Source organism: Silurus aristotelis (assembly GCF_946808225.1).
Source record: "Silurus aristotelis genome assembly, chromosome: 25".
Lineage (NCBI taxonomy): Eukaryota > Metazoa > Chordata > Actinopteri > Siluriformes > Siluridae > Silurus > Silurus aristotelis.
In genome coordinates this window covers 2709565-2734997 of record NC_139598.1, presented here as the reverse complement: position 1 = coordinate 2734997, position 25433 = coordinate 2709565, and the positions used below count along the sequence as shown (strand labels likewise).

Here is a 25433-nt window from a genome sequence, read left to right as displayed (position 1 = left end):
AGTTAAAATGTTACATCATTTTGACATGAACCCTACGTTTTGTGGGATGACCCAAATGCATAAATGTCTTAAATTGTGCAGTATGAATCAGACTTGGCACGTCTGTAAAAAAAATGTTTGGGTTTAAAATAAGTATTGGACAAAATAGTCATAAATGGGTGGTGGTGGTGTATCCTGAGTCTGTCCTGGAGTGTCTGGATGGGAAAACATGTTACATGTACACTAACACAAACACACAGGTGCATTCAGAGGAATCCCAGAAGGCCACATGGAGAGCACACAAAACTTTTTACAGACAACAAAGTTCTTCCAAGCCCCCAAAACAAATTGTCCCTGTGTGCAACAATACATGGTGTACTTTTGCGTGATCCGTGTGGATCCACAGCTGAAGTAGGGTAGAAACAGAAATTTCCAAATATAGACAAAGGTTTTTACGTTCTCAATGTGATCTCTGTAGTCCACCGCAGCTGTGAACATGGACCCTGAGCCTCAGTAATGCAGAGGGCACAATCTAAACCAGGGGCAAAACCCTGAGGGGACAATTGCATACCAAATCAGGGGAAAACAGGACAGAGAGGAGTGGAGGAGGGGGGGATTCTCTGTCTGGAGGATTCTTTAATTTCCTTTTAATAACTTGCTCAGAAGTGGTTATGAAGGTGCAGAAGATAATCAGGCTTGTGTGCTGGGATTTGTCTATATATTGCTGGAGGTGCAGAGGGAGTCAGAGCTCCCGGTGCAGATTTAAGATTTGGGGATCTATTGTTCTGATCCCTCCCTCTTTTTTTTCGGGAAAGTGGGAGGAGCAGAAGCAGAGCCAAAGGGAGAATTGTGTGAGAGCTCAGTCATCCAAAAACGGCCTTTCAATGGGACAAGTTTGGGGGAGCCGAAGAAAATGTCGGTCCCACCGCAGTAAATTACTAAACTAGCTCCGAGCCTTAAAGGGTGGAGAAAAACAGGCAAAGAAACACTCACAATTCTTTACTTTGTTGGGTTTCGGATTAAATTCTACACCAATTTTTATTTAATTTTTTGCGGAAAAAATAAACCGAGAGGAAAAAAAACACTTCATCTCCAGCTTTTTTGTGGTAAGTCTCCGAAAACATTTACGCTCATACCCTGAATTTAGCCCCCCGTCCTCCTCCGCCGCTGGGGTTTTTTCCTGGTATTGTTGTTAACTAGAATAATAGTAATATATCTCAGATAGTGTTGAATTGTGTTTTATGGCTGAAACGTTGTGTTCGGGACACGAATAGAAGCAGAAAGGAAGCTTTAAAGGTAAGAAGGCTGTGTGTTGCTCTCGCATGATGCTCCTGCTAAAGCTAGCTAACGCTGAACCTTTCACTCTGACACACTGGTTTGTTTTGATTGTCGCCTTAAAAAAACAAAAGAAAACATGTTAAAAAGGTTTTCCGACTTTATAAAACAGTAGTACAGATTTTATTTTGTGTTTAAACACCGTGCAGATCTAAAAATAATAATAATTCGGTGCATTTTATTTCCCTCCTCAGAAGCTACTTATTACATGAGCGATGTGGTGCTGAGATGCTAAGCTCCATAACTTCAGATTCCAACACATCTATCTATCTATCTATCTATCTATCTATCTATCTATCTATCTATCTATCTATCTATCTATCTATCTATCTATACACACACACACACACACACACGTGTGTATATGTATGTGTGTATATAGATAGAGATATTATATGCAGCATTTTTGCATGTTTTCTTTTATTAATTTTACATTTTAAGTAATAATAAATGTTTTATTATTCCAGTTAAATTGTGTCCCAGTCTGGACAATAAAACTGGTGCTGGTTTCTGTGATGGTATTTACTGTGGGGGGTCAAAACAATCCTTACTTTTCCAGGTCTCGGTTCATATAACAGATTTTTCAGATATTAAAATACAATTAAATGGTTTTCTTGATTGTTTGCTTGTTAGATTTGTGTGTAAAATAAGCCGTTTGTATATTTTCTAATCAGTTTGCATGTTTGACAGCTTCAGTGTCTGATGCTGAGATTTCTCATTTATTTTTGTTTATAGAGCACATTTTTATTTCATTATTTACCACCATCAATTTTTATTAGCTTAATATGTGTTAATAATTTCTTTGTAAATTAGTGACCAATCCTCCCTATTAACTTTTGTATTAGTAGGAACATGTTGAATGTTTTGCTGAGTAAAAGCTGTAGGTATGTGCGTTTGTGTGTATATTAACGTCTTATCAAAATACATAAATATTATGTAATAGTGGCCAATAGTGAGCTTTTTTTAATGTAATTATATGGAATAAATCTTATCTTCCCAGGAACATTATCTATATAGGAATACACACTTGTGTATGTCAATCAATATTAAATCTTTAACTCAGCATCTAAGCTTATGCTTTATACTGTTACTGCATCCTTTCTGTATCACTTTTCTGAGCTGTTACTGATTCATTTTATAATATATATGCTGCAGGTTCAAGCGATAGATTGACACAACATACATGTATTTAATGTAGTGTAATATTTAGAATATCTACAGTTTGTGAGATGAAAAATGAAAATGAATCACATCCTGGTTCAAAAAAATCATATACATTATAACCATTAGTTTATATAGGATTGAATACTTATTTTTTGTTCATATTTATACAGTAATACAGAATGTTTCCTGATAACATCACTGCACATAAACAGCTGTTTCATATCATGGCATGAAATGACTCTCAGCTCCATGTCTCTTTAGATTATATACTATTATGTTAAGGTATTTAACATTATCAGTCTAATCAGGTTTGTGTATCAATAGACGATCACGGTAGTGTTTTTTAGGAGGAACTGAATGTACTCTGAGATACAGTAAAATAACATGCGTAGATGTGAAAGGATTGATATTCACCAGTGTTAATAATCAGTATGGTGCGTGCTTGGGCAATTATTATTATTTTTTTTTGCTTTATGTATTTGGCCTTCAGGGATTTTAGGAGGTTATGCATGCACAGGATCGCTGAAGGACTCGGGTTTCAGGGATCATTTTATCATTTGGAACACATCCCAGGCCAGACTGCTTCATCGTGTACTAAAAACACTGTTGACAGTAAAAGGGGCCGTAACGCTGTCAGTGCTGTAGTCATCACAATTCAGTTATTGTATTACAAGCATAAAGAGAAGATATTCGATCACACTGAACTCGATTTGCGTGGAGGGGAGGAGGTGGGGGAGAAAAAACAACACGGCTGCAGTGTTTTTGTTGATGATGATTGGCGGTCGGGTGGATCAAAGTTATTCCATAATTGAATCCAGCCTGATTATATTGTTGGCGTTCGTGGCACTCTGACCTTATTTGGTTTGGGCGTTATGTGGGAAAGGCCTATTAGCCTGTGCAGATGTAGATTTTCGCAGACGTGCCCCTCACAGCCCTGAAATTCTTTTGGTGTAACGGGTATCTGGGGTAAATGAGCAAGCAGGGTCGGGTAATTTTTTTGGGGGGGGGGTGGGAGGGGTTGATCGAGACGCATTAGAGAGAGGGCTGAGGGTATTATGTTTCAGGGAGATGAAGAATGATGAGGATATTGCCAAGTAGAAAGTGCATGTAGGCGAACGAAGAAGAAACATGATTAGTGTGAACTTATTTGTTCGCTTTACAGGGTCAGAACGTGTTTTAAAGGTCAAGGCGCTTGTCTCAGCACATCACAGCTGTAATGTTAAGTGTCAGGAGATTGTAAAACTTGAAATTTTTTTCTCCCTACCCGCACGATAGCGGAGGAACTCGTCACCACCTCAGGCTTTAGTAATAATAGTAATAATAATAGTAATTATAACTCCAGCTCCACGGAAGGGCCTTGAGGAGCCCAGGAAGTAAAATGCATTTGGTTGAGATTTTGGGGGAAGCGTGAAATCACGTTTTATAGACCCGTCCTTTCCCTCGGGTCACCTCCTGTTTCTGATTGAAAGCGTGTTTCTGGCAGGGAGGCCCTTTTTTTTCGCCTTTGGAAAAGGTTTATTGTTTTCCTAAAGGGTGTAACTTCACTCTTAATTCACGAAAGGATCAAAAAAAAAAAAAAAAAAAAAAAAAAGCTTCCTAAGGGTAGACTTTTATGTTCAGCCGGTATGCTCACGCAGCCATAACAGCCTGCAGGCAACAAGCAGCGAGCTTGTGTGTGTGTGTGCGCGCGCGCACGTGTGCGCACGCGCTGGAGGAGTAGATGCTCTCCAATCAAGATTATCTTCTCTTAAAGGAATGTAGAGCTCGTCACCTTACTGTTGAGAAATGCCCTCGGTTTCTCAAGCTTACTTTCTCGATTGGATTTTATTCAAGGCTCTTTCCCCATTTGTTTATTTACTCTTTGAACTCCAAATCTCAGGAATCAGAAAGCACACAGGGTTATAAGTTTTGCTGAATAATATAAATACTAAGTGTAAGTAACTATGGAGAGTAAAGTTAAGAGCGTATGCGGTATTGATACTGTTGCGATGGCATGACGCTTCATAAGTGTAATTCAATTATGGACTTGTTTCCTGTTCCTTCTTAATTAATTTCTTTGCAAACACCAAATCGAATAAGTCTGAATTTCAGATGCATGTGGACCATCTGTGACATTTTCTTTAAAGGGAACGAAGCTGTGGTACACCGGCCATGTGGCAGAGCGCTTGTGTTTCTGCTTCGAGCCCCTGGAGGCACTGATTGGTGCTTCCCAACATGTTGTGTGCACATTGGAGAAGGCGTGTCCTCATCCAGACCCCTCTCTGATTGGTGCAGAGAAAGACAACACTTTTTTTCCCTCTCATATAATGTCTATTCCTGATCAGTGATATCTGTAGCATAAAGGACATCTCGAGTTTTTTCTCTCACACACACACAAACACACTTTGTTGTTTGCATGAGTGCGTCTGGCACAGGGTCCTGAGCCAGCTGATGAACTCCAGGCTCATAAGTAAGCAAGCTGTGTGTGTGTGTGTGTGTGTGTGTGTGTGTGTGTGTAGGAGTGTGTGTCAGGACAAACAGGCCAGTGTGTGCATTTGTCAAGTAGATATTTAAACAGAGATTAAGGGCCGCTTGACGAGCCAAGAGCAGCCGAGACACACTCCATTCACACACACGCACTAACTCTCATTTACAGCGCAAACACGATCAATATTGCATTCACACACAAGCTCCGAACACACACTCGCACACACCACAGATTCTTTTCAATGTGGATAGAGGATGCTGTTTGCCCTCATTGCCCTCCATCTCATGCTTTGCTCATTTGCATGAATGCACACAGTTTGTGTAAGTGATGGTGTAAAGGTAGGGTTGGGGAAAAAACACTCGTACCTTCTGTCATGACCTGAAGAAATTTTAATGAAACTTCACAACATCAGTGTGCAGACTTTTTACTATTGTATACGTGAGTGTAGGTGGTAGTAGATGTCGCACGTTTACGGTTTATATCGGGTCACTTTTTTTTGGAACATTTTGCCACTATTTAATTGTAACAATTGATTTTTGTGTGATTAAAAATGCTGGTTTACTTCATTGATTTAGTATTTGTGTTATTTTGGGTAGGGTTGTTGTTGTTTTTAAGCTTGTCTGGGTTCAGTTCAGAGGTCATATTTTGTAGTTTTCGGGATGTAGATTCTATACAACTCTAACCGTCATTTTAAAACTGAAATGAAATTAGCCAAGATGTTATCCACTTACTGTTATAAATTATGCTCTAAAAGACAGAATTGTAGCTGTGTAGCTTCACAGGTGCATTCAGACGGTGTAACTCAAGAACATCATCATTAAAGGCTATAACAGTGGTCTTCATTCTGAATGTGTTGTGATTGTGTAACAATACGGAATTGAATTTTGGTTTGACAATTCACTACCTAAAGAGAGAGAGTGATGCAGCGGCACTTTAGTATTTTAACCTGAATATTTCCCCTTGTATTGAGTCAGATAAAAATTTGTCAAATTGCATTGATAACCACAGTGACACAGACCCTCTGATTCTGACCGGAATAACGCAATTTGGCATCAGCTAATGATTCAGCCCCCGCATCAATGATGAGACGCATTTCAGTAAAAATAAATAAATCATGGGGTTTTTCCCTTTAACACTCAGTGTTCTGGTCTGGATCAAGGCTGGCATGTTGTTCAGAAGCTTGGAGGCTGCAGTATGATGTAGCAGCTCTAAGTGTTTGTTTGTTTGGCGGTTGGTGTTGACCTTGATGTGTCTTCAAACTATGTGGTCATGGGTCCTGCAGGTGTTTACAGAAGCCACGTGCGCGCGTGCGCCAAACCTATGGGCTACCCCTCACGGTTTGTTTTTAGATTGCACTTGGTCGTCCTTGTTTGCTTTCCTCGTTCGTTGTGTATACTTCTGCTCATATTTTGCTAAGGCAACTGCTCTTTATCGGACCAACCGGTGCTTATAAACAGTTAATGCACATTTTATTACTATTGTATGACGCACTTGGCCCACTTGCCCCTTCCTTTTCATTGTGAGAGACTTATTGGTGCGCAGACAGGCAGTCTGAGCGCTCCGGGTTCCTGCTGAATAATGTGGAGAAATTGCTTTTGATTTTAAATTGGTTCCATTCACGGTGATGGAGGAGCTGCCAGAACAGCGGGGGCCCCTCTATCCCTCCCTTACTCACTTTCTCCATCCCTCTCTCCCTCCCCTCACCTGCACAACTACACACTTCTAGCGTGTGTGTGTGTGTGTGTGTGTGTGTGTGTGTGTGTGTGTGTATGTGTGTGTGCTGAGGCAGAGAATTACATATTTATGCTTACGAGAATTTTACAGCCTTGTGTGTCTGTGCTTGCTGCGGGAGTTTGGGATTTATTGTTGGAGACTTGTCAACATGCCTCAGCCTAGTTCCCTGTGTGTGTGTGTGTGTGTGTGTGTAAGTGTGTTTTTAAATTTAATGTCAGCTCGTAACCTAGTGCCTATGGATGTTTCTTTTTTTTTCGGAGTGTCTAGCGTAGTAGATTGTTTGACTTTATGAAACAAATGAAACCTTGAGGGTATTGTTTAGTAGTTCAGTATCTTCTCTGTGTGTTTAAAGCTCTGAAAGGCAACCTGTAGCCATACTGATCCGTGAAGTCACGTGACCACGCCCGGATCCACTAATTACCGCATGCTTTGCTAATTGGAGCATGTGCTATAAATTATGCAAATGCCCTCCTTCATAATTGATTAGAAATCCTGTACTTGGCCTGATCTTTTGCTCGTTAATCCCCTTGAGAACGTCTGCGTCTCATTAGTGTTTTTTTTTTTTTTTTTTCTTCTTCTGTTTCTTCTCTTTTCCCGTGTCAGTGTGGGCCTTCCGGGTTTGCTGCTCATTAATACATAGACGAGGAGGGTATTATCGAGGAGGGAGCATTGACCTCGTTAGTGGTGCTTTTGATGTTTCATTTCCATGCTTGTGAACGACTGATGTTTGCTAGAGTCCAGACAGCACCAATGAAATTCTGCTGTGCTTCCACCTGCCGTACAGCCTTTCGGCACCGCTAGGAACATTCCAGAAGTTTAGTCGGCGTAGGGGGAATGGATTCGGCTCGAATGATTTGTGCTTTAGTGAACAGACAATCACATGGTGTGGTGATTCAGTCGGAGGACGGGATAATGAATCTTATTGCTGAATTCCACATTATTGAAAAGAGCGACCTATTCCAGATAAAGTTTTTTGCATTGACCCACTAATTAATTAATCAACTTTTTAGCTCTACACACCTTGAATATATTTGTATACTGCTGAATTGTTAAGCAGCAGGGTTGTGTGCAAATAAATGTTACATCCGTCCACCATTTTGCTTTATTGATCTATTGCGTCACGTCTCCCTTATAAAGTGGGATGTTTTTAACCATGTAATTACCCCCCCAATCTCACATCCACCCCAACTCGCCTTCTCTCCACCCTCCTCACTGCCACCATCACCACACTTGGTCATCGAGCCCCTTCACCCCCCTCTGGGCCCCTCCTTCGGCCCTTCCTTTTGACCATTGAGCCCATCAGCTCTTCCTCTGGCCCTTCAGAGAAGCGTCTCTCTTTTCACTCGGAGGCCTTGGGGTTATTGTCCTCGCGCCGGCTCACTGCTTTACAATGACTCTCCACTCTATTAAGGTGCGTTCTGCCTGTTAGCGTCACCCCGAGCAACGGGCCTCCCGCATGGCAGCTATTCGCTCGGGCATTGTGGGCCGTGAGCCCGCGCAGCCAGTTGAACCCAACTCTCCTCACACTTGACACCGCATGTGTTTATCTAAAGGAGGGGGACACTTTGTGTTGTTTGGAGAATTTGCGATGGCTGTTGAAGGACATAAATGGGTAGCGAGCGGGAGAGAGAGAGAAGGGTGATAAATATTCAACAGCTCAGCTCCAGAGAAGGAGCTAAGACACTAAGACGACCCCCCCACACCACCCCTTCCTCATCCTATTCCTTCATCACTCGTTCTTCTCTTCTCCTTCCTACGCACCAGAAAGCAGGTGGAATGTGAAGAGGCTCTCGCCGAGTGCAGAGAGACGGTTTATCCAATTAGCAGGGTTGTCAAAATGAATTTATCCACACAGGCCATAGGGACAATAGTGACCCAAAGATTAAAAAAAATAAAATAAAAAAAAAGGACTCGTTGACAATGAGACTTTGTAGAGTGACTTCTAAACTCTCTACACTCATTCATAAACGACTGAGGCGATATGAGTGCATTGGAATGATGTGTGTGTGTGTGTGTGTGTGTTTTTATGCATCCGATTGAGTCAGGATAACCGTCTGTCCTCACTGGCGATACACATCTCTGTAGAAAGTGTTTTTAACTATTACTGTAACAATAACTGACATTTATCTGCTTCTCTGTGAATATTTGCAAATAATATTTTAATGATTGACAATAGAGACAATCCGACACGGAAGAAAATTCTGTAAGTGAACAGGGATTGTTTCAGTAAATCTGAAGTGTTGTAAAGGCTGTGGTGTTTATAAATAAAATAAAAAAGATTATATTAATAATAAATCAGCAGCAGTCTGCAGTCACTGGCTCCGTGTGCTGCCAGTGTTTCACGAGCTGCATTTTGTCGCTCCAGTGGAAAGAATGCAAATTGTAATCCAAGAGCTGGACAGAGACCTGAGAGGGAGGGAGAGAGAGAGGGAGAGAGAGAGGGAGAGAGAGAGGGAGAGAGAGAGGGAGAGAGAGAGGGAGAGAGAGAGAGAGAGAGAAAGATGAGGGGGGGGGGGATGGAAAAGAGAGAGACACAGACTGAATGATAAAGGAAGACATACAACAGGCGTAAGAAATGCAAGAGATCAGAAAGGAACAAATAAGATGGACAGAGGGAGAGACTGGCATTAGGGAAAACAAATAGTGAGGGATAAGGACAGGTGAAGGACAGACAGGAAAAGATAGACAAAGAAAGACTTGGTAAACACTAATAGAGACAAAAAAGTGGTATAGGAAAGACAGCAAGTAGGCAGCACTGTAGTGATGAAATGGACAAAACTCCACCTGTTTTCGTAGTGAAGGACTGGGACAAACGAATTAATCAACAAACAATATGGCACTTTTCACGCAGCTGTTAGGACGCCATGTGGACAAATGCAGATGTGTGTTCTGCTGCTGAGCGTGTTGGCTGTTTGTGCAGATGGACAAGAGCTCTGCTTACTTGTTACGCTTCCCCCCTGGAGATGAAGTTTCAGTGTCAAGTCCTTTCCGCTCGGGTAAAGAGATACAAAAATAGTGTGTTCGAGAGAGAGCGAGAGAGAGAGAGAGGCTGGACTGACATTAATGACAAGCCTCTTGTTTAGGAAAAGACGTGTCTATGATGAGCTTTGTTTCAGTCGGTTCTGTTTGTTTTTTTGGCATCAGAAGGGAAAACATTAGTTTAGGGCCGACCTTAAACTCTTTAAATGCACTGCGTTCTGTTCGGAGTCAGAAACTCAGCTTGGACGGCTAATGGTTCTGCAGCTCAACAGTTTCACATCCTGAAGCATGAGCACCATTTATTTTCCTCTATAAAGCTCGTGTTCATCTCTGCCCAGCCATGTTTGGATCTCCGAGCCATTGTGTGAAGTGCCATTTATCATTTACTTTGAAATTATAGATGGGTGTGTGAGAGAGAGAGAGAGAGAGAGAGAGATATTTGCAATTTGGGAGCAATGGACCACCCTCCTCATCCTGACGGGAAGTTGTTAGTTTAACCTGACAGGAAAGAATTCAGGAAACTTGGCAGTGAGCGAGCGAGAGAAAGAAAGAGAGGGAGAGAAGCTCCTTCCTGCATTAACTGTTAATAGACTGACCATTAGTGCCCCCCCCCACCCTCACACACACACACACACACACACACACACACACACACACACACACACACACACACACACACACACTCTGTCTCTCAGTGTTTGCACTGTGGATGAATAATGCACCCTGTGTTTGGGCCTCTATCTGGGCCTCTACCTGTATCAGTTACACCTGAATGAGGGGCAGCTCGGATTTCGGCTCCAGTATCCCGGCGCCCGCTTTAACAACACGCCGAGGGGGTGCGGGCGTAGCGGGTTTTACGCTCCAGCATTGAAAGTAAATCCTCTCAAATTAAAGCACTTCAATCATAGTGACAGTCTAATTTTTTTTTGTAGTTAGTTTTTAAGTATAAAAGCTCCAGGGTGCCCCCTCTCCCCCCAACTGATGAGGGGGGGGAGTTGTAGTGTAGTAACATTCAGTGAGTGAGTTAATGGTAAAGTGGACTTACTCAACAGCTTCTGCACATTTTCCACTGCCACAGCCTTTATATTTATTACATGCTGTTTACTTATTTGCATATTTTATTTAGTTATTTACACAATTGCTACTATTTGCACTTCTGGATGTTAAACTGCATTTCATTGCTGCCTGTCTTCCTCTCTGTCTATATCTATCTTCTGAAGGAGATTGTTGTGTAGGTGTAGTCATTGGACATAATTTCTTCGATGTTCTTGTCTTGCGTATAACAAAGTCTGTCCAGTGTCTTTTTTTTTTTTCTCTGTATGTTTAACTGTGATGTGACTGTTGTAGTAGGGAAGTTAAAAGGCTACATAACTATTGCTGTATAACTGAAATTACTGATTCTCCCAGGCTGCTGATCTTACACCCCTCTGTTTTGCTTTGTTAAAAGTTTTGTTGATCATATCTCTCTCTCTCTCTCTCTCTCTCTCTCTCTCTCTTTCTTTTTTTTTTTTCTGTGGCAGAGGTGGTCTATGGAAGATGCCGAGAATGGCGGACAGAATAGCATGGCATCTGAGGGTTCAGGTGCTCTGTGCTCTGTGTTCAGCTCTTTTGTGTTGTCTGCAAGTTTCTTCAGCTCTCAGTGGTAAGTTTCCCCACTTCATATCTACAGTTACATAAACTTCACTTCCCTCAAATCCATCTTATGTGGTGTGAATGATGTGGAACGACACTAAACCGTTCACCCAAACATTTTTGTAAGCATCATTTGAAGAGAAGTCATGCTATTTTTCTTTTTTCTTTCTCCTTTCATTTAGACAACGACGTCCCAGTGTTTGTGGAGGAACCACAGTCTGAGGTGCAGAAACTGGGAGGCAGTGTGAGGCTGCGATGTAGAGCTCAACCCGCTCAGGCCCGTATCATCTGGCGTCTGAACGGGCGTGAGCTGTTTGCCGACGGTGACGAGGCTGAGCTGGGCGTGGTGATGCAGCCGGGCGTGCTCTTTATCCCCTCCCTTTCTAACGGCACGTTGGGGCGATACCAGTGTGTGGCCAGGACCAGGGCCGGGGCACGAGCTAGCATGCCTGCTAACGTCACTGCAGCTAGTGAGTACACAATGTCTAACACACGGGAAGAAATCACAGATCCTTTGTATGGGTGATATGGGGTCTGTACAGTTAGACCCCAGTTCCTAATGGGAAATATCAGTAGTGTAACAGCTGGGAATTTTAGATCCACCACCTTGCACAATTAATTTTTCTCTCTTGTCAGTATAAATCATAGCTGATCACCTTGAGTGTGTGCTGCACCTTTCCTACATTATATAATCTGAATATCTTTAACAATCGATCAGTTCAGAGAAGATATAAATGACCTGCGTCATGTTATGGAAGGTAAATTAAGGTGTACCCTTTCCAGATGCATGCTCTAGACAGATCTGGGCATTCGGGAATTGCATCTTTTAATAATTACTATGCAACTTCTTACCTATAAGATTTTTTATATAAGATTTTATATAAAATAAAACCCTACACGACTGTTCGCTCGTGATCCCTGTCGCAGTTTCGGTGTTTGAGAATGCGTCTGTGTTAGCAGCAGCATTGCAATTTTAGTTCAGCGGGGTTTGGCGCTTGTGCTTGTGTTGGACAGTGATGAAGTGCGTGTGTGTGTGGATGTTGTGTATAGTGGTGATGTGCCAAATTGTAGTTCAGTGCTCATATTGCTGTGTGTGTGGATGTGCATGTGTGCTGTTGGCCATTATTTGCTGGGGCCAACATATGGGGGTATAATATAACCTGTGTGTGTGTGTGTGTGTGTGTGTGTGTGTGTGTGTGTGTGTGTGTGTGTGTGTGTGTGTGTGTGTGTGTGTGTGTGTGTGTGTGTGTGTGTGTGTGTGTGTGTGTGTGTGTGTGTGTGTGTGTGTGTGTGTGTGTGTGTGTGTGTGTGTGCGCGCTGATACAGGCCCATTAGTGCAGGGCCTCCTCCCTGTTCTCCACTGCATTCCTCTGGATTGGCTGCATGTGTGTGTAAGAAGAGTTTTCAGTTTCTGTGTGTGTGTGTGTGTGTGTGTGTTTGTGCACGCACGAATGGTACATGTGCATGTCTGAGGAAAATGCTAGGCCTGTGTCATGCAGTGACTGCAGCTAGTTGAGACAGAAACCAGTATGAAGATGAGACGTGATGAGGTCTTTGTCTCCGTCACGACCTCTACAAAGGAGACAAAAACACTTTCCATCATTTCCCCTTCTCTTCTCGGATTCTCCCCTCCAAGTGTTTTATGGAGCGTTAAATTTTGCCGCACTCAAAGAGCACTTTCGTTCCCTTGTCTCATTCTCCCTCTTCCCTGTTTTTAATTTTTTTTCTCATTTCTTTTTTGTTTTTCTCCCTTTACTTCTCCCTCCCTTCTTGCCTCCAAGGACCCTCTGTGCCTCTCCCTCCCTTTCTCTCTCTCTCTCTCTCTCTCTCTCTCTCTCTCTCTCTCTCTCTCTCTCTCTCCCAGACTCCCATTTCCTGAAGCATAAAAACGAGTTACGATGTGTGTGTGTGAGTGTGTGTGTGTGAGTGTGTGTGTGTGAGTGTGTGTGTGTGAGTGTGTGTGTGTGAGTGTGTGTGTGTGAGTGTGTGTGTGTGAGTGTGTGTGTGTGAGTGTGTGTGTGTGAGTGTGTGTGAGTGTGTGTGTGAGTGTGTGAGTGTGTGTGTGAGTGTGTGAGTGTGTGAGTGTGTGTGTGTGAGTGTGAGTGTATCAGATGTAAGTGATAAGGCCCCTCTTCTCTATGAATCAGGCTGATGGGGCTGCAGATGTGGAATTGTAGCCGGGGTTTAATTTAATAAAGACCCCTCTTCCATCATCCAGGGAAAGAGGGGAACAAGTCTTTAGGGAGGGTGTGTGTGTGTGTGTGCGCGCGCGCGCGTGTGTGCGTGTATGCACGCAAAATCCTGTCTCCATATTTCACTTGTGTGGCTTTTGTTCTCATTTGTCTTTGCTCTGTGAAAAAGCTTGGCTCTGACTGGTATCTGCCGCTGTAGGAATCCTGTCTGAGCTCACTCCCACCGGGGAGACGGCTGTGTTTTATTTCAACCTATCCACTCGAATTCTTCTGGAGACAAGCAAGCCTCCCTCTTCCTCGCCCTCACCCATGAGCCAACACACACTCCTCTCTCAGCGTCTCTCTCTCTCTCACACACACACATACACACACACATACACACACATCAGCTGCGTATAACATGCCACAAATTTAATCGAAAACCCGATGGTGTTCACCTGCCGAGTAGTTTGAACACTTTCACCCTACACTAATGACCGACGAGTGAGCTTTAATCTTTGTTGTACTTGCTGCAAGGACCTGTAATTTCAGCGACTAACAACATTTTTTTCCACGTTTGGCTTGAAAACCTTCAGGGCAGTGTGATGGTAGTGCAGGGGTGGTGTTCAGCTCCCCACTAACAGTGCAATTAGTTTCCAATTAGTGGTTTTGTTTCTTCGCTTCACATACAAACGGTTTTTCGACTTGTTACAAATTTTTCATGGAGAAGATGGAAATATGCCTCAGGTGAGTATAAGCAGTCAGTGTAGCAGTTTGCTAATAAAATTATAGGTGGTACTCTACTAATATGCAAACGGAACGTGGTAGCTCAGTGGGTTAGCTGATGGACCTATGAGCAGAAGGTTCTGAGTTCAAATCCCAGCTGCTCCTGCTCCAAGGCCCTTAACCCTCAGCTGCTCAGTGTATAAGTGAGAGAAATTTCTTATCAAAGCTAAAAAGCTTGCCAGGTTGGATGTAGAACTACAGTGTCTGTTTTGTTTCGTCTTTAGATTACCTAGTAACCCCCCCCCCCCCCCCCCCCCCCCCACACACACACACTGATGTGTTACAGACTGTAGCTGCTTTCTGTGAGTCAGTTTTAATGTCATATTCCAGTCTTTCTAGGAAGGAACACGGGCACACACACTTACTTGCTCTCACACACAGACACACACACACACACACACACACACACACACACACACACACACACACACACACACACACACACACACACACACTCTACAGCTCCCCACACACAAGAATGATGAATGCTAAGAAAGCCTGCAGCGTGTATGGAACAGTTGCCAAGATGAGTTGGAAGCAAAGCAGATCCATTTTCATAAATACCATTAATCCTAAGTGACTCCCAGCATCGGCTGCTCTCTGGCTCTCCAGGACACACGCACACACAATGCACGCATTCATCCTCCACACACACACACACACACACACACACCCAACTTTGCATTTGTCAGCTCCTTTCTGTTAGCGACTTTGTGGCTACACTGCACACCAGAGAATCGACTTTAAAGGAATACTTCAGGTTGGAGTATTCCTGGAGTTGTAGCAGATGTACTTTGTCTTACAAACATGCCAGTGTCCTCTCTTTTCATCTCTCTCTTTCTCTCTCTCTCTGCTTTCTCTCTCTCTCCCTCCTGGTTCACCTGAGACTGAGTAATGGGGGTTACTGAGAGCAGGAATGTGTGTTTTGGAGCATGGGGGTTGGTACAGGAGGGGGTTAAAGGTGTGCTGGGTGGAATTTGGGAGACAAGCGGGGAGTGTGGGTTGGGGGAGGCTATAAAAAGGCCCTGATTGATTTAGCAAACGGAGCGTCACACCGCCTTTCTCCAGCCCAACCACCCCCCACCCCAATCTCAGCCTGCACCCAGTCTGAACACATCCTGGGATGCTCATCTCCTTTGGAATGGGGTGTGTGTGTGTGTGTGTGTGTGTGTGTGTGTGTGTGTGTGTGTGTGTGTGTGTGTGTGTGTGTGTGTGTGTGTGTGTGTGTGTGTGTGTGTGTGTGTGTGTGTGTGTGTGTGTGTGTGTGTGTGTGTGTGTGTGTGTGTGTGTGTACAAGCACTAGCAATTTATTATACCGAAGATCTGAACGCAAATGTGCGATCTTATTTGAAACGGCCATATACTTAGATGTTCCATCTCCAATCCATGGGCAAATTAATCTTTGAAACAAACCACTAAGCAAAGCTCCCGTATCTGTGCTGAGAATTGGACAGTGAGCTAGACGACCCTAACAGGCAGCTAGCTCTGTTTTCAGTCCCGAGTCGTGTTTTGTATTCGAAACCTTACACGATTCCACCCTGACTCATCATAGTTCTGCATGACTGGAAGAGTTCAGAATTGCCAAAGAATGCAGCAAACAATAGTTCATACAACCTCAGAAGAATGAAACCGGCCTGTTTCCATTAGAGGAGAAATCAACAATTTTAGGGGGAAAAAATTGATTGTTAGAATGGAAAAGAAAAATCCTTGTTCTTTAAAGGAGAACGTTCACACGCACCTCCAGACTGGTTTTCTTTTGCTGCAACTCTAGAGGAAGGTCACCTTTAGCCTCTGACCTCATTTTAGCTAATGGCCAAATGAGAGGTCAGTGCAAGCAGACTGTCAGGCTCTGTATCTTGAGGTTATTGGGTGTCAGCCCATTCAATATCCTGCTTAAAGCTCTAAATGACAAAGTTACACTCAGTTCCTATTCGCAAAACACATCATGGAGTAGAGTCGCATCTTTATTTATTTTAATGCGATTTTAAATTATGTTCAGGTGATGTTTACTGTATATTATAATGAGTAAATTTTATTGGGTTAAACCATAATTGACATTGTTGGCCTACTCAGTTAACTTTTTTCCTCCAAGTTGCTTCCTGATGTTGCTGTTATGGGGTTTAGCCCTTGTTTTAAATCTTTACCTGAGCTCTGTTCAGTTTTCTCACCTCATATATGTACACACTCCTCAAACCCCACCCATCAGTTTTCTTCATTTATCTCTCAATCAATACCATCATGCCCATCATCTCATAGACCTTGTAGCTGAGCCGATTCTCTGCTGCAACTCACTGTTGCATTCTGGGACTTCCAGAAAGCATCTCCATTATGTTCTCATTATTACGATGATTGATGCTGCTGGAAAATGAGTTGTAACTGTGCTAAAAAATAACAGTGACACATTGTCTGTGCACAAGCATCACAATTCCCCACCAACCAAATATTGTACTATAAACATTTCATTTGTTGTGACGTGTGTTTTCTGTACAGTGCTCCTGTTTGTTTTTGCTGCTTTTTTTTGGATGCTGGATGTAAATTTGTTGTGTTTTTAGTTACCTAATGTGTGTGTGTGTGTGTGTGTCTCTGTGTAGAACTGAGAGACTTTGAGCCTGATGACCAGCAGGAGATCGAGGTGGATGAAGGGAACACAGCGGTGATCGAGTGTCACCTCCCTGAGAGCCAGCCCCAGGCGCAGGTTCGCTACAGTGTTAAGCAGGAGTGGCTCGAAACATCTAAAGGTAAAGACATCAAAAATCTTTGCAACGCTTCATCAGTCCTCTCTCATTCCTTCCTCTTTCTTTTACTCGTCTCATCTCAGGGACCTGATTTTGCTGGAATGCCGGCCGTTTTATCTGCACTCTGCTATCACTTAGACTCAGATAAGCCCCTTATCAGGAAAAAGCTGAAACATGGGAATACTTTTGTTGAATATTTTCAACAATTATTTATGTCATCTGTAAATCTGTCTCTCATGCCATGCCTGGTATGTAATCCTCTGGCAGCTGTGGCCTCTCTGTTAAAATGTTCTCTAGACTGTTGGAGTTTCTACTGAATTTATGGCGCCCCCTGATGGTCGTTAAATCTTGCATTTACAGTCATAGTTTACTGCTCGTGAAGAAGAGAGGAAAAGTCTCAACGCTGATGTTGCAGTAGTTTTAAATTACTTTTTAATTTAGTTAAAAAAAAAAAATGTTGATAAATTCTAAAATTTTCCCAAATGTTTCTTAAGGATGTTTTTTAGTTTAATTTTCATTTCCATTTTTTTTTTTTTACTGAACATTTCTGTTATAGTTGCATTATTTTTAAAAATTTTTTAATTGTGTTTATCTATTATATTTTTATTTTATGTATACATATTTTTTTTTTATATAAAGTAACATTTTTGAAAATATTTTTTAATAGCGTTTTAACTAATAAATGCTTTATTTGGCCAAATGTGAAACGGCAAAACTAGAACGAGCAATCACACACCACTTATAAATCAGGAAAATGGAATATATTATTTATCTTAGTTTGCATTAAGTTGGACCTTTTTTAACAAAATTGTTTTAATTATTCTTATTATAAAATGTTTTAATATTGTTTTGTTTTAATGCAGTCAGCCCCTAATCCACTAACAAGTAGAGGGATTTTGTGCACAGTCTTTAATGCAGTTTGTTTTGTGTTTGCGGGGCTTTAAGGTGATGTGATAACCTCTGCCCCGTGTCATGTCACTGTAGGGAATTACCTCATCATGCCATCGGGCAACCTGCAGATCGCCAACGCCACCCAGGAGGACGAAGGGCCTTACAAATGCGCTGCCTACAATCCAATCACTCAGGAGATCAAAACCTCCTCGTCTACTGACCGCCTGCGCGTACGCCGTGAGTGTGCGCACACACACACACACACACACACACACACACACACACACACACACAAAAACAAATAATTTAAGATTTTAAAATAAGCCTTTGAATGCTTACCCAAATAAAAAAATCTGATTTGTAATTACACAGATGAAAAAGTCACACACTTAGTAGCCTTGTTTATTAATCAGTCTATTTTAATTTTTTTTTTAATCCAGGTTCCACGTCTGAAGCAGCAAAGATCATCTACCCTCCGGCATCCCGCACCATGGCGGTGCGTAAAGGCCACGGGTTGGTTCTGGAGTGTGTAGCGAGCGGCACCCCGACCCCTCAGGTCACCTGGGCGAAAGATGGTCGAGAGCTCAGCCCTAAAAACAACACTCGCTTCCTGCTCAGCAACTTGCTGATTGACGCCGTAAGTGACGGCGACTCGGGCACCTACGCCTGCCATGCCCACAACGGCATGGGCTCCCCTGGCACAGCAACCATTCTCTACGATGTCCAAGTGATCGGTAAGTCCTTAGGTCATGCTGGGACAACATAGGGTCTACATTAGTTACGCATTTCTGTTATTCACTAATCTTGCAAAGACTATTTGACATTTTATACTCCGCAAAGAGCAATACTGGCAGACGTTTAAGGGGTTTGGATTAGCATTGCTCCTGGATGTTGTATCTGTTTAATAACTGGTGCCATTTTGAAATCTGAGAGCTGTGTGTGTGTGTGTGTGTGTGTGTGTGTGTGTGTGTGTGTGTGTGTGTGTGTGTGTGTGTGTGTGTGTGTGTGTGTAGCCGAGACAATGATTGGGGATGTTTTTGTGGGTTCGTCTCTTTTACCAGATGCAATTGATTAAACCTGGTCTTCTGCTGCCTTGACGAGCATTTGCTGTATCATTAGCAGTCAACCATCAAGTATGAAAGAGAGAGAGGGAGAGAAAGAGGGAGGAAGAGAAAATGAGAAATAAAAAAAAGGATAGTGTAGAAGAGAGAGAGAAAATTTCTGATAGAAAACTACTTTCCCACACTATAACACATAATTACAAATTGTAAAAACAGTAAAAACTGTATTTTATAATTCCTGGCAAGATGCACATCCATATACTGCAGGTTCCTCACACAGCTTACTTCCTTTCCTGTATCCTCTCTCAGAGCCTCCTCAGGTGCGGGTGGACCTGCAGCAGCAGGAGCCAGCGTGGGGCGACACAGTGAGGTTCAGTTGTCAGGTTCGGGGAAATCCGGCACCCACCGTGGTTTGGCTCCATAACGCTCAACCAATCTCACCATCATCACGTCACCGCCTCTCCTCACACATGCTGCGTGTGCTCAGTGTGGGCCTGCAGGACGACGGAGTCTACCAGTGCATGGCTGAGAACTGGGTGGGCGGAGCCCAGGCTGCCACGAGACTTCTCACTGTGCCTGCTGGTACGTCCTTTCTAGCCTGTGTACAGTATCTTACAAAAGAGAGTACACCCCTCACTTTACAGCAACCATTTTAGTATAATCTTCCCCAAGGGACAAAACTATGGAAGTAGAGTAGAGAAGTCAATGTGCAGCTTGTATAGCAGTACAGATTTACTGTTCTCTGAAAATAACTCAACATTCAGCCATGATTGTCGAAATAACTTGCAACAAATGTGAGTACACCAAACTGTGTCCAAAGTGTCAAATGTTTTTTTTTGTTGTTGTTTTTTTTGTATGCACTATTGTTATCTAGCACTGCCCTAATCCCCCTGTGCATAGAATTCACCAAAGCTACAAATTTTTACTGCTCTAATACAAGATACACAAATTTGTATGGTCCTGTCAAGCAGACAAGAACATTAGGATTAGGACATGTGGCTTTGCATGGTTACACAACGTACAGCTGTTATTCATTAGCATGTACTCACTTTGGTTGCCAGTAATTTAGACAATAATGGCTGCATGAGTTATTTTCAGAGGACAGTAAATCTGTACTGCTATACAAGCTGCACACTGACAAAACATATCCAAGTTTCATTTCTATAGTTATGTCCCTTGAGAAGATTATAATGAAAAGGTTGCTTAAATGTGAGGGGTGTACTCACTTTTGTGAGATACCGCATATACGTGCTTGTATATGTTCACTTCAGTGTGTTGCAAAAGTAAAAATATGCTTCTTTCTCTGCCCATGTTAAATCTGCTGTTATATTGCTTTCTCTCAGCACCCTCACGACCAGGTCGACTGCCCCTCATTCGCCCCCTGAGCCCAGACCAGGTGTTGCGAGAGCTGCCTCCTGCTCGGCCCGTGGCACCCAACACGGACCTTTTCATCGACTGCTCAGAGATCCCTGGAAACGTGTCACCGGCCGAGGCTCCAGTCATCCTCAGCCAACCACGCACTGGCACGGCCGACTACTACGAGCTCATCTGGGAGCCTCGGCATGATGGCGGGGCGCCCGTCCTGGAATATGTTGTGAAGTACCGAAAGGTAAAAACACTTTTTCGGTAAATTTATGTAGGCAAAGGTTTTCGTTCACAACTTGACAGAAATCTAGAATGAGGGACTGTAAAGTCTTTGGCCTGAAAAAAACAAACAGAACAAAATTGTTTAACTGTTGTTCAAAAAAAATGAGTTGTTTAGTTTACTGACATACTGTAAGGTTTTGTTTGTAAAATTCTACTTTGCCTATTAGGATTTATGTTAGTATTATTAGCAACGCTGTGAATTCTGGATATAAATATATAAATAAAAAAAATATGAAATTCAGTCAATTCATATTCCCTCTCTTACTCCTTTTCTCAGTCTGGTGACTCTCTCGGTGAGTGGACCATAAAGAACATATCTGGTTTAGAGCACAAGCTGATTCTGGCCAAACTGCAGCCGGCCAGCTTGTATGAAGTGGAGATGGCAGCGAGGAACTGTGCTGGACAGGGCCAGCCTGCTATGATGACCTTCAGAACTGGTACTGATACCAGTTTAACTAATTATTAACTAATATTAGACTTACCAAGCATGTGATATCACATTTTAATCTTATAAATGTCAAACGTTTATTTTTGTTTCATAGGACGAAAGGTTTTAGGTGGACCAATAGAGCGACCCAAAACACCAGTGTCACCGTCACGTCTGTCTCGTAAGTAATTGACTAAAGTTGCATGCATTTCTTTTATTCTTTTATTTTATTTTCTGCATTTAGAAATGGGACACTTTGTGTTTTGTAATAATCTCTTACACACTCAGCTGTTTAATAACCAATTCAGTGTTCAGTCTACACTATTCACTAATCAAATCTATCTGTTTAACACTAACTTTGGTTTCTTTGTCTTTTGACCTCTTTTCAATCCTAACTCAAAATAAGGAAAACAGTAAGTTTGTGTGTGTGTGTGTGTGTTTGTGTGTGTAGACCATTTGCATGCATAAGAACATTGCTAAATTTGGCCTTAAATTGAACTCCCTGTAAATGTGCTTGCAGCCCCTGAAGCTCCAGACAGGCCGACGGTAACCACAGCATCTGAGACTTCAGCTTACGTGACGTGGATCCCCCGTGGGAACCGGGGCTTTCCCATTCAGTGCTTTCGAGTGGAGTTTAAAAAATTGAGGAAGGACGGAGTAGCCGGTGGGGAGTGGGAGGTAGCGGAGGACAACATCTCTCCATCACGCCTCTCTGTACAGATCAAAGGCCTGGAGAAAGGTATGCTTCATTATCCGCATCCTTATGATCACTGATCATCCTTTATTTTTTTTTTACAATAATAAGTAGAAAGTGTATATAGTGTAGTCTTTAAAAATCAGTTTGATATATTTGACCTTTATAAATCTCTGACTTTAGCTTTAACAAGTCTTTTTTTTTTTTTTTTTTTTTTTTTTTTAACGCATCTCAGGCACCTCATATAAATTCCGGGTATTGGCAGTGAATGTGTTGGGAGCGAGTCCTCCAAGTGCCCCATCCAAAGCTTACACAGTTATGGGCAGCAATCAGACCAACCCCCGGCCTGTCGATGGCCCGTACATCACCTACTCTGAAGCAATCAATGAGACCACCATCATCCTTAAGTGGACTGTGAGTACACTCTCAAGCTGCACCAAACTTCTGCAGACTCTATGTTCTTGTATGTATATGTTGTAGTGTGTATATACTTAATATGTAGTGTTTTTAATGGTTTGACAACTGAGGAAATTGTGATGTTTGCTTTTTATCACACTCTGTCAGTAAAGAAACTCCTTTTCTCTCCTCAGTACACACCGGTGAATAACACCCCGATATATGGCTTCTTCATCTATTACCGACCCACCGACAGTGATAATGACAGCGACTATAAGAGAGATGTTGTGGACGGTGAGTCATTTTACACAAAAAAAAAGTCCACTGGCAATGTGGTATATTTTCGGTGAAAACATGTTAAAACCGGTGTCATGTTTCAGGAGATCGATACTGGCACGCCATTACCAGCCTTCAGCCCGAAACTGCGTACGACATTAAGATGCAGTGTTTTAACGAGGGGGGTGTGAGCGAGTTTGGCAATGTGGTCATCCTAGAAACGAAAGGTGAGTTCCTAAAGCTCTCCTAATCTTTCTCTCTCTTACACACACACACACACACACACACACACACACACACACACACACACACACAGGCGTGCTTCATAACCCTGCAGATCCATTGTCATTGCTGTTCTTTAAAGATTTAAATTTGCACTTCCAGCTCGACCCAATCAGAAGCACACGACTCCAGAGACCTCGTCGCACCGGCCAGACTTGGGAGGCTCTATGTCACGCCCCAGTGATTTACCGTACCTCATAGTGGGAGTGGTGGTGCTTGGAGCCCTTGTTTTCATCATTGTAGCCTTTATTCCATTTTGTCTGTGGAGAGCCTGGGCCAAGCAGAGTGAGTGTGCCACTGGTTAATAATTCTTTACAATTTAACGTTAACATCTCTGATCGGGTTTGTTTGTTTCCTGTGTGGAATAGAAGTGTGTAATTATGTTTTATATGATTTTGCTGAGCTCTGCTGAAAATTCTTAACTTGTATTACAGAGCAAACGACAGACATGTGCTTTCCAGCTGTGGCTGCACCTCTGTCGTCCTGCCAGTACACCATGGTGCCGATGCAGGGCATGGCTTTAGTAGGGCACTGCCCTGTAGACTCCCACCTGACCCCCGGCCATTCTGTGTACGCACCCAAAGGAGAGTACATGGTCAACGGGAAACATCACACACACCACCTTCCTGGAGTACACCAGGTACGCATGCACAGAGCACAAGAGCAGGACGGATTAAAGATAAAGATATTTTCTTAACTGAATAAATAACACACTTGTTTGTCAGGAAAGTGAAATTCTGTCTCTTTTGCAGGAGGATGCAGATTGTGAAATGGAAAATGGCAAATTTTTGCCTCAAAGACTTTCTAATGGACATGCCCATGATTATCACTACTCCATGGGGTAAGAGTCATAATTGCAATCAAGTTTTATCGGTTTTTGAACCGTGATTCTACCAGGGTTTTATCACAGACTTAGCGACGCCTTACTAGCGATTTAGACTTTGACTAATGTGGTGTGCTGGCTGTCCACAGTGTTCCTGGTCACGTAGAAGACCATGGCTGCTGTGAACCAGACGACTCTACCATGGAGCTCCTGAGCCACGATCACCCCGTACACATGCAGGAGAACCCTGCTAGCTCGTGTTCAGGTTAGTGAATGAACATTTTCATCTTTCAGTAAGTCTAAATGTGTTAATGGTGTCTAGGGATAGGCTTCAGATCCACCACAATGCTCAAACTTGGGTAAATGGGCCATGATTGTTGATTTATTATTGACAGTGGTTCTGTTTTCTCCAGAATTGTCACTGTTAGCTGCATCAGAGTCTGTTGGCATGACGACATCAGTTGAAGACGTGACAAAAAAGGACGTTTTCAAGATCCAGTGTGAAAGCCAGCTAGAGGAGCGAGTACTACATGACGGATGAAAGAACATAAGGGATATAAAACAAACAAAACCAGAAGAGATTCAGTATTTATTTTTGTATGAAAGAAACTATATTTATATATTTATGCTCGTGTAAATAGTTTTGTTTTGTTGTATATATGGATTGTTTATACGAGAGAAAAAATGTATTACTTTGTTTGCTTTGTCACCACCAGGAGTAAGGAAGTGTCTGGTTTTACATCGGAAATGTCGTCTCTGTCGTTCATGCCTTGTGGTTTAAAAGAATCATTACGCTGTAAAGAATGTTTAATGTGAAGATCATGAGCATGAGGCTTGTTTATGAAAGACTATTTAAAACAGTATTTATCAGCGTACATGATCCTCATTCGTTATTTCCGAAATAAATCCGGTTTTCTGGCAAAAAAACGCTCCCTACACAGGGCTTAGGAAACTCTGTGTTCCTGGTGGTGCTCAGCTGCTTGGTCCAGTGTTCAAATGTTTTTGTAAATATATCACTAAAAATATGTATTTCATCATTAACAAAGTATTAACATATGTATGCAATGTATAAATACCCTGCCTTACATGTTTTTATTTTCAAAGAAGTGAATGGGAAACCTGGAATGAACACAACTACCTTCAAATACTGATTTTTAGATTAATGCAGCTTCATGTAAGCTTTTACTGTCTGGAAATCAGTTTCCACTCGACTGTACAAAGACACATTACTGTATCAGTATTAGCCTTCACAGTGCTGAACCATTTCAAGAAATGAAGGAAAAGTCTTATTCGAAGTGTACTGGCTGTTGTAATTACATGACGTACAGCAATACTGCATGTAAATAAAGCGGAAAAATATATCGAACAATCCTTTGTTTTATTTTACAACATGGGCGGGTTTCCTTTTTAATCGCAGTGTTAGTTCAACTCTCCACTGGTTTCATTAACGAGACTTTGTATATTCAATATTATAGTCGTGTGTCCTCTGAATAGCAGGACATATGATATAATATTGCGCTAAAGCTAAACTTGGATTTAGCGAATACGAAAGTTTCTGAAATGAAAAAAAAAAAAATTGGCCAAATTTTAAAATCTTAAAGTTTTCAAAATCCAGATAATTTTCTTTCCTTCATATAAAGTTGCTAAAGTACTAAACATTTATTTTCCAAAAATAATAAATAAATTGTCCATTCTTTTCCCTGTGGTTATTTTTGAAGTATGCCCATATCCATGGCAGGTTTTTTGAATGTTGTAGCTCAGTGGTAAAGATGTTGGATTGCTGACTGGAAGTTTGTGAGTTCCATAAAGTTTCCTGTAACTAACCAGAGCATTCTAATAGCTAAGATTCTTTTTGAGCTTCCTGAATCAAATATTTTGAACATCCAAATGTCATGACTGACAAATTAATGAACTATAAATGTATAAAAAGTCTTCAGTTAAAACAATACAATTG

The 25433-nt window shown here is 42.2% G+C and overlaps 1 protein-coding gene and 1 long non-coding RNA gene across 2 annotated transcripts; both read left to right on the top strand.

Moving 5' to 3' along the window:
• Positions 1 to 677: 677 nt before the first annotated feature.
• On the top strand, positions 678 to 24840 carry boc (BOC cell adhesion associated, oncogene regulated). Its single transcript, XM_083529585.1, has 19 exons — positions 678 to 1085; positions 11179 to 11300; positions 11473 to 11760; positions 16839 to 16985; positions 17967 to 18110; positions 18314 to 18607; positions 19244 to 19516; positions 20278 to 20543; positions 20859 to 21018; positions 21124 to 21189; positions 21529 to 21747; positions 21938 to 22116; positions 22293 to 22392; positions 22479 to 22601; positions 22759 to 22941; positions 23091 to 23296; positions 23409 to 23497; positions 23629 to 23744; positions 23893 to 24840. Exons 2-19 carry the CDS (start codon positions 11195 to 11197, stop codon positions 24018 to 24020), a joined length of 3087 nt encoding a protein of 1028 aa, XP_083385711.1. The 5' UTR covers positions 678 to 1085; positions 11179 to 11194; the 3' UTR covers positions 24021 to 24840.
• On the top strand, positions 18747 to 19022 carry LOC310719657. Its single transcript, XR_014531550.1, has 2 exons — positions 18747 to 18846; positions 18887 to 19022. It is a non-coding gene; the product is annotated as an uncharacterized lncRNA (long non-coding RNA).
• Positions 24841 to 25433: the final 593 nt, after the last annotated feature.

Coding starts and splice junctions, on each gene's coding strand:
- boc (XM_083529585.1), top strand. CDS start 11,195: ATGCCGAGAATGGCGGACAGAATAGCATGGCATCTGAGGGTTCAGGTG. Junction 11,301..11,472: donor AGTTTCTTCAGCTCTCAGTG/GTAAGTTTCCCC, acceptor CCTTTCATTTAG/ACAACGACGTCCCAGTGTTT. Junction 21,748..21,937: donor GATCAAAGGCCTGGAGAAAG/GTATGCTTCATT, acceptor AACGCATCTCAG/GCACCTCATATAAATTCCGG.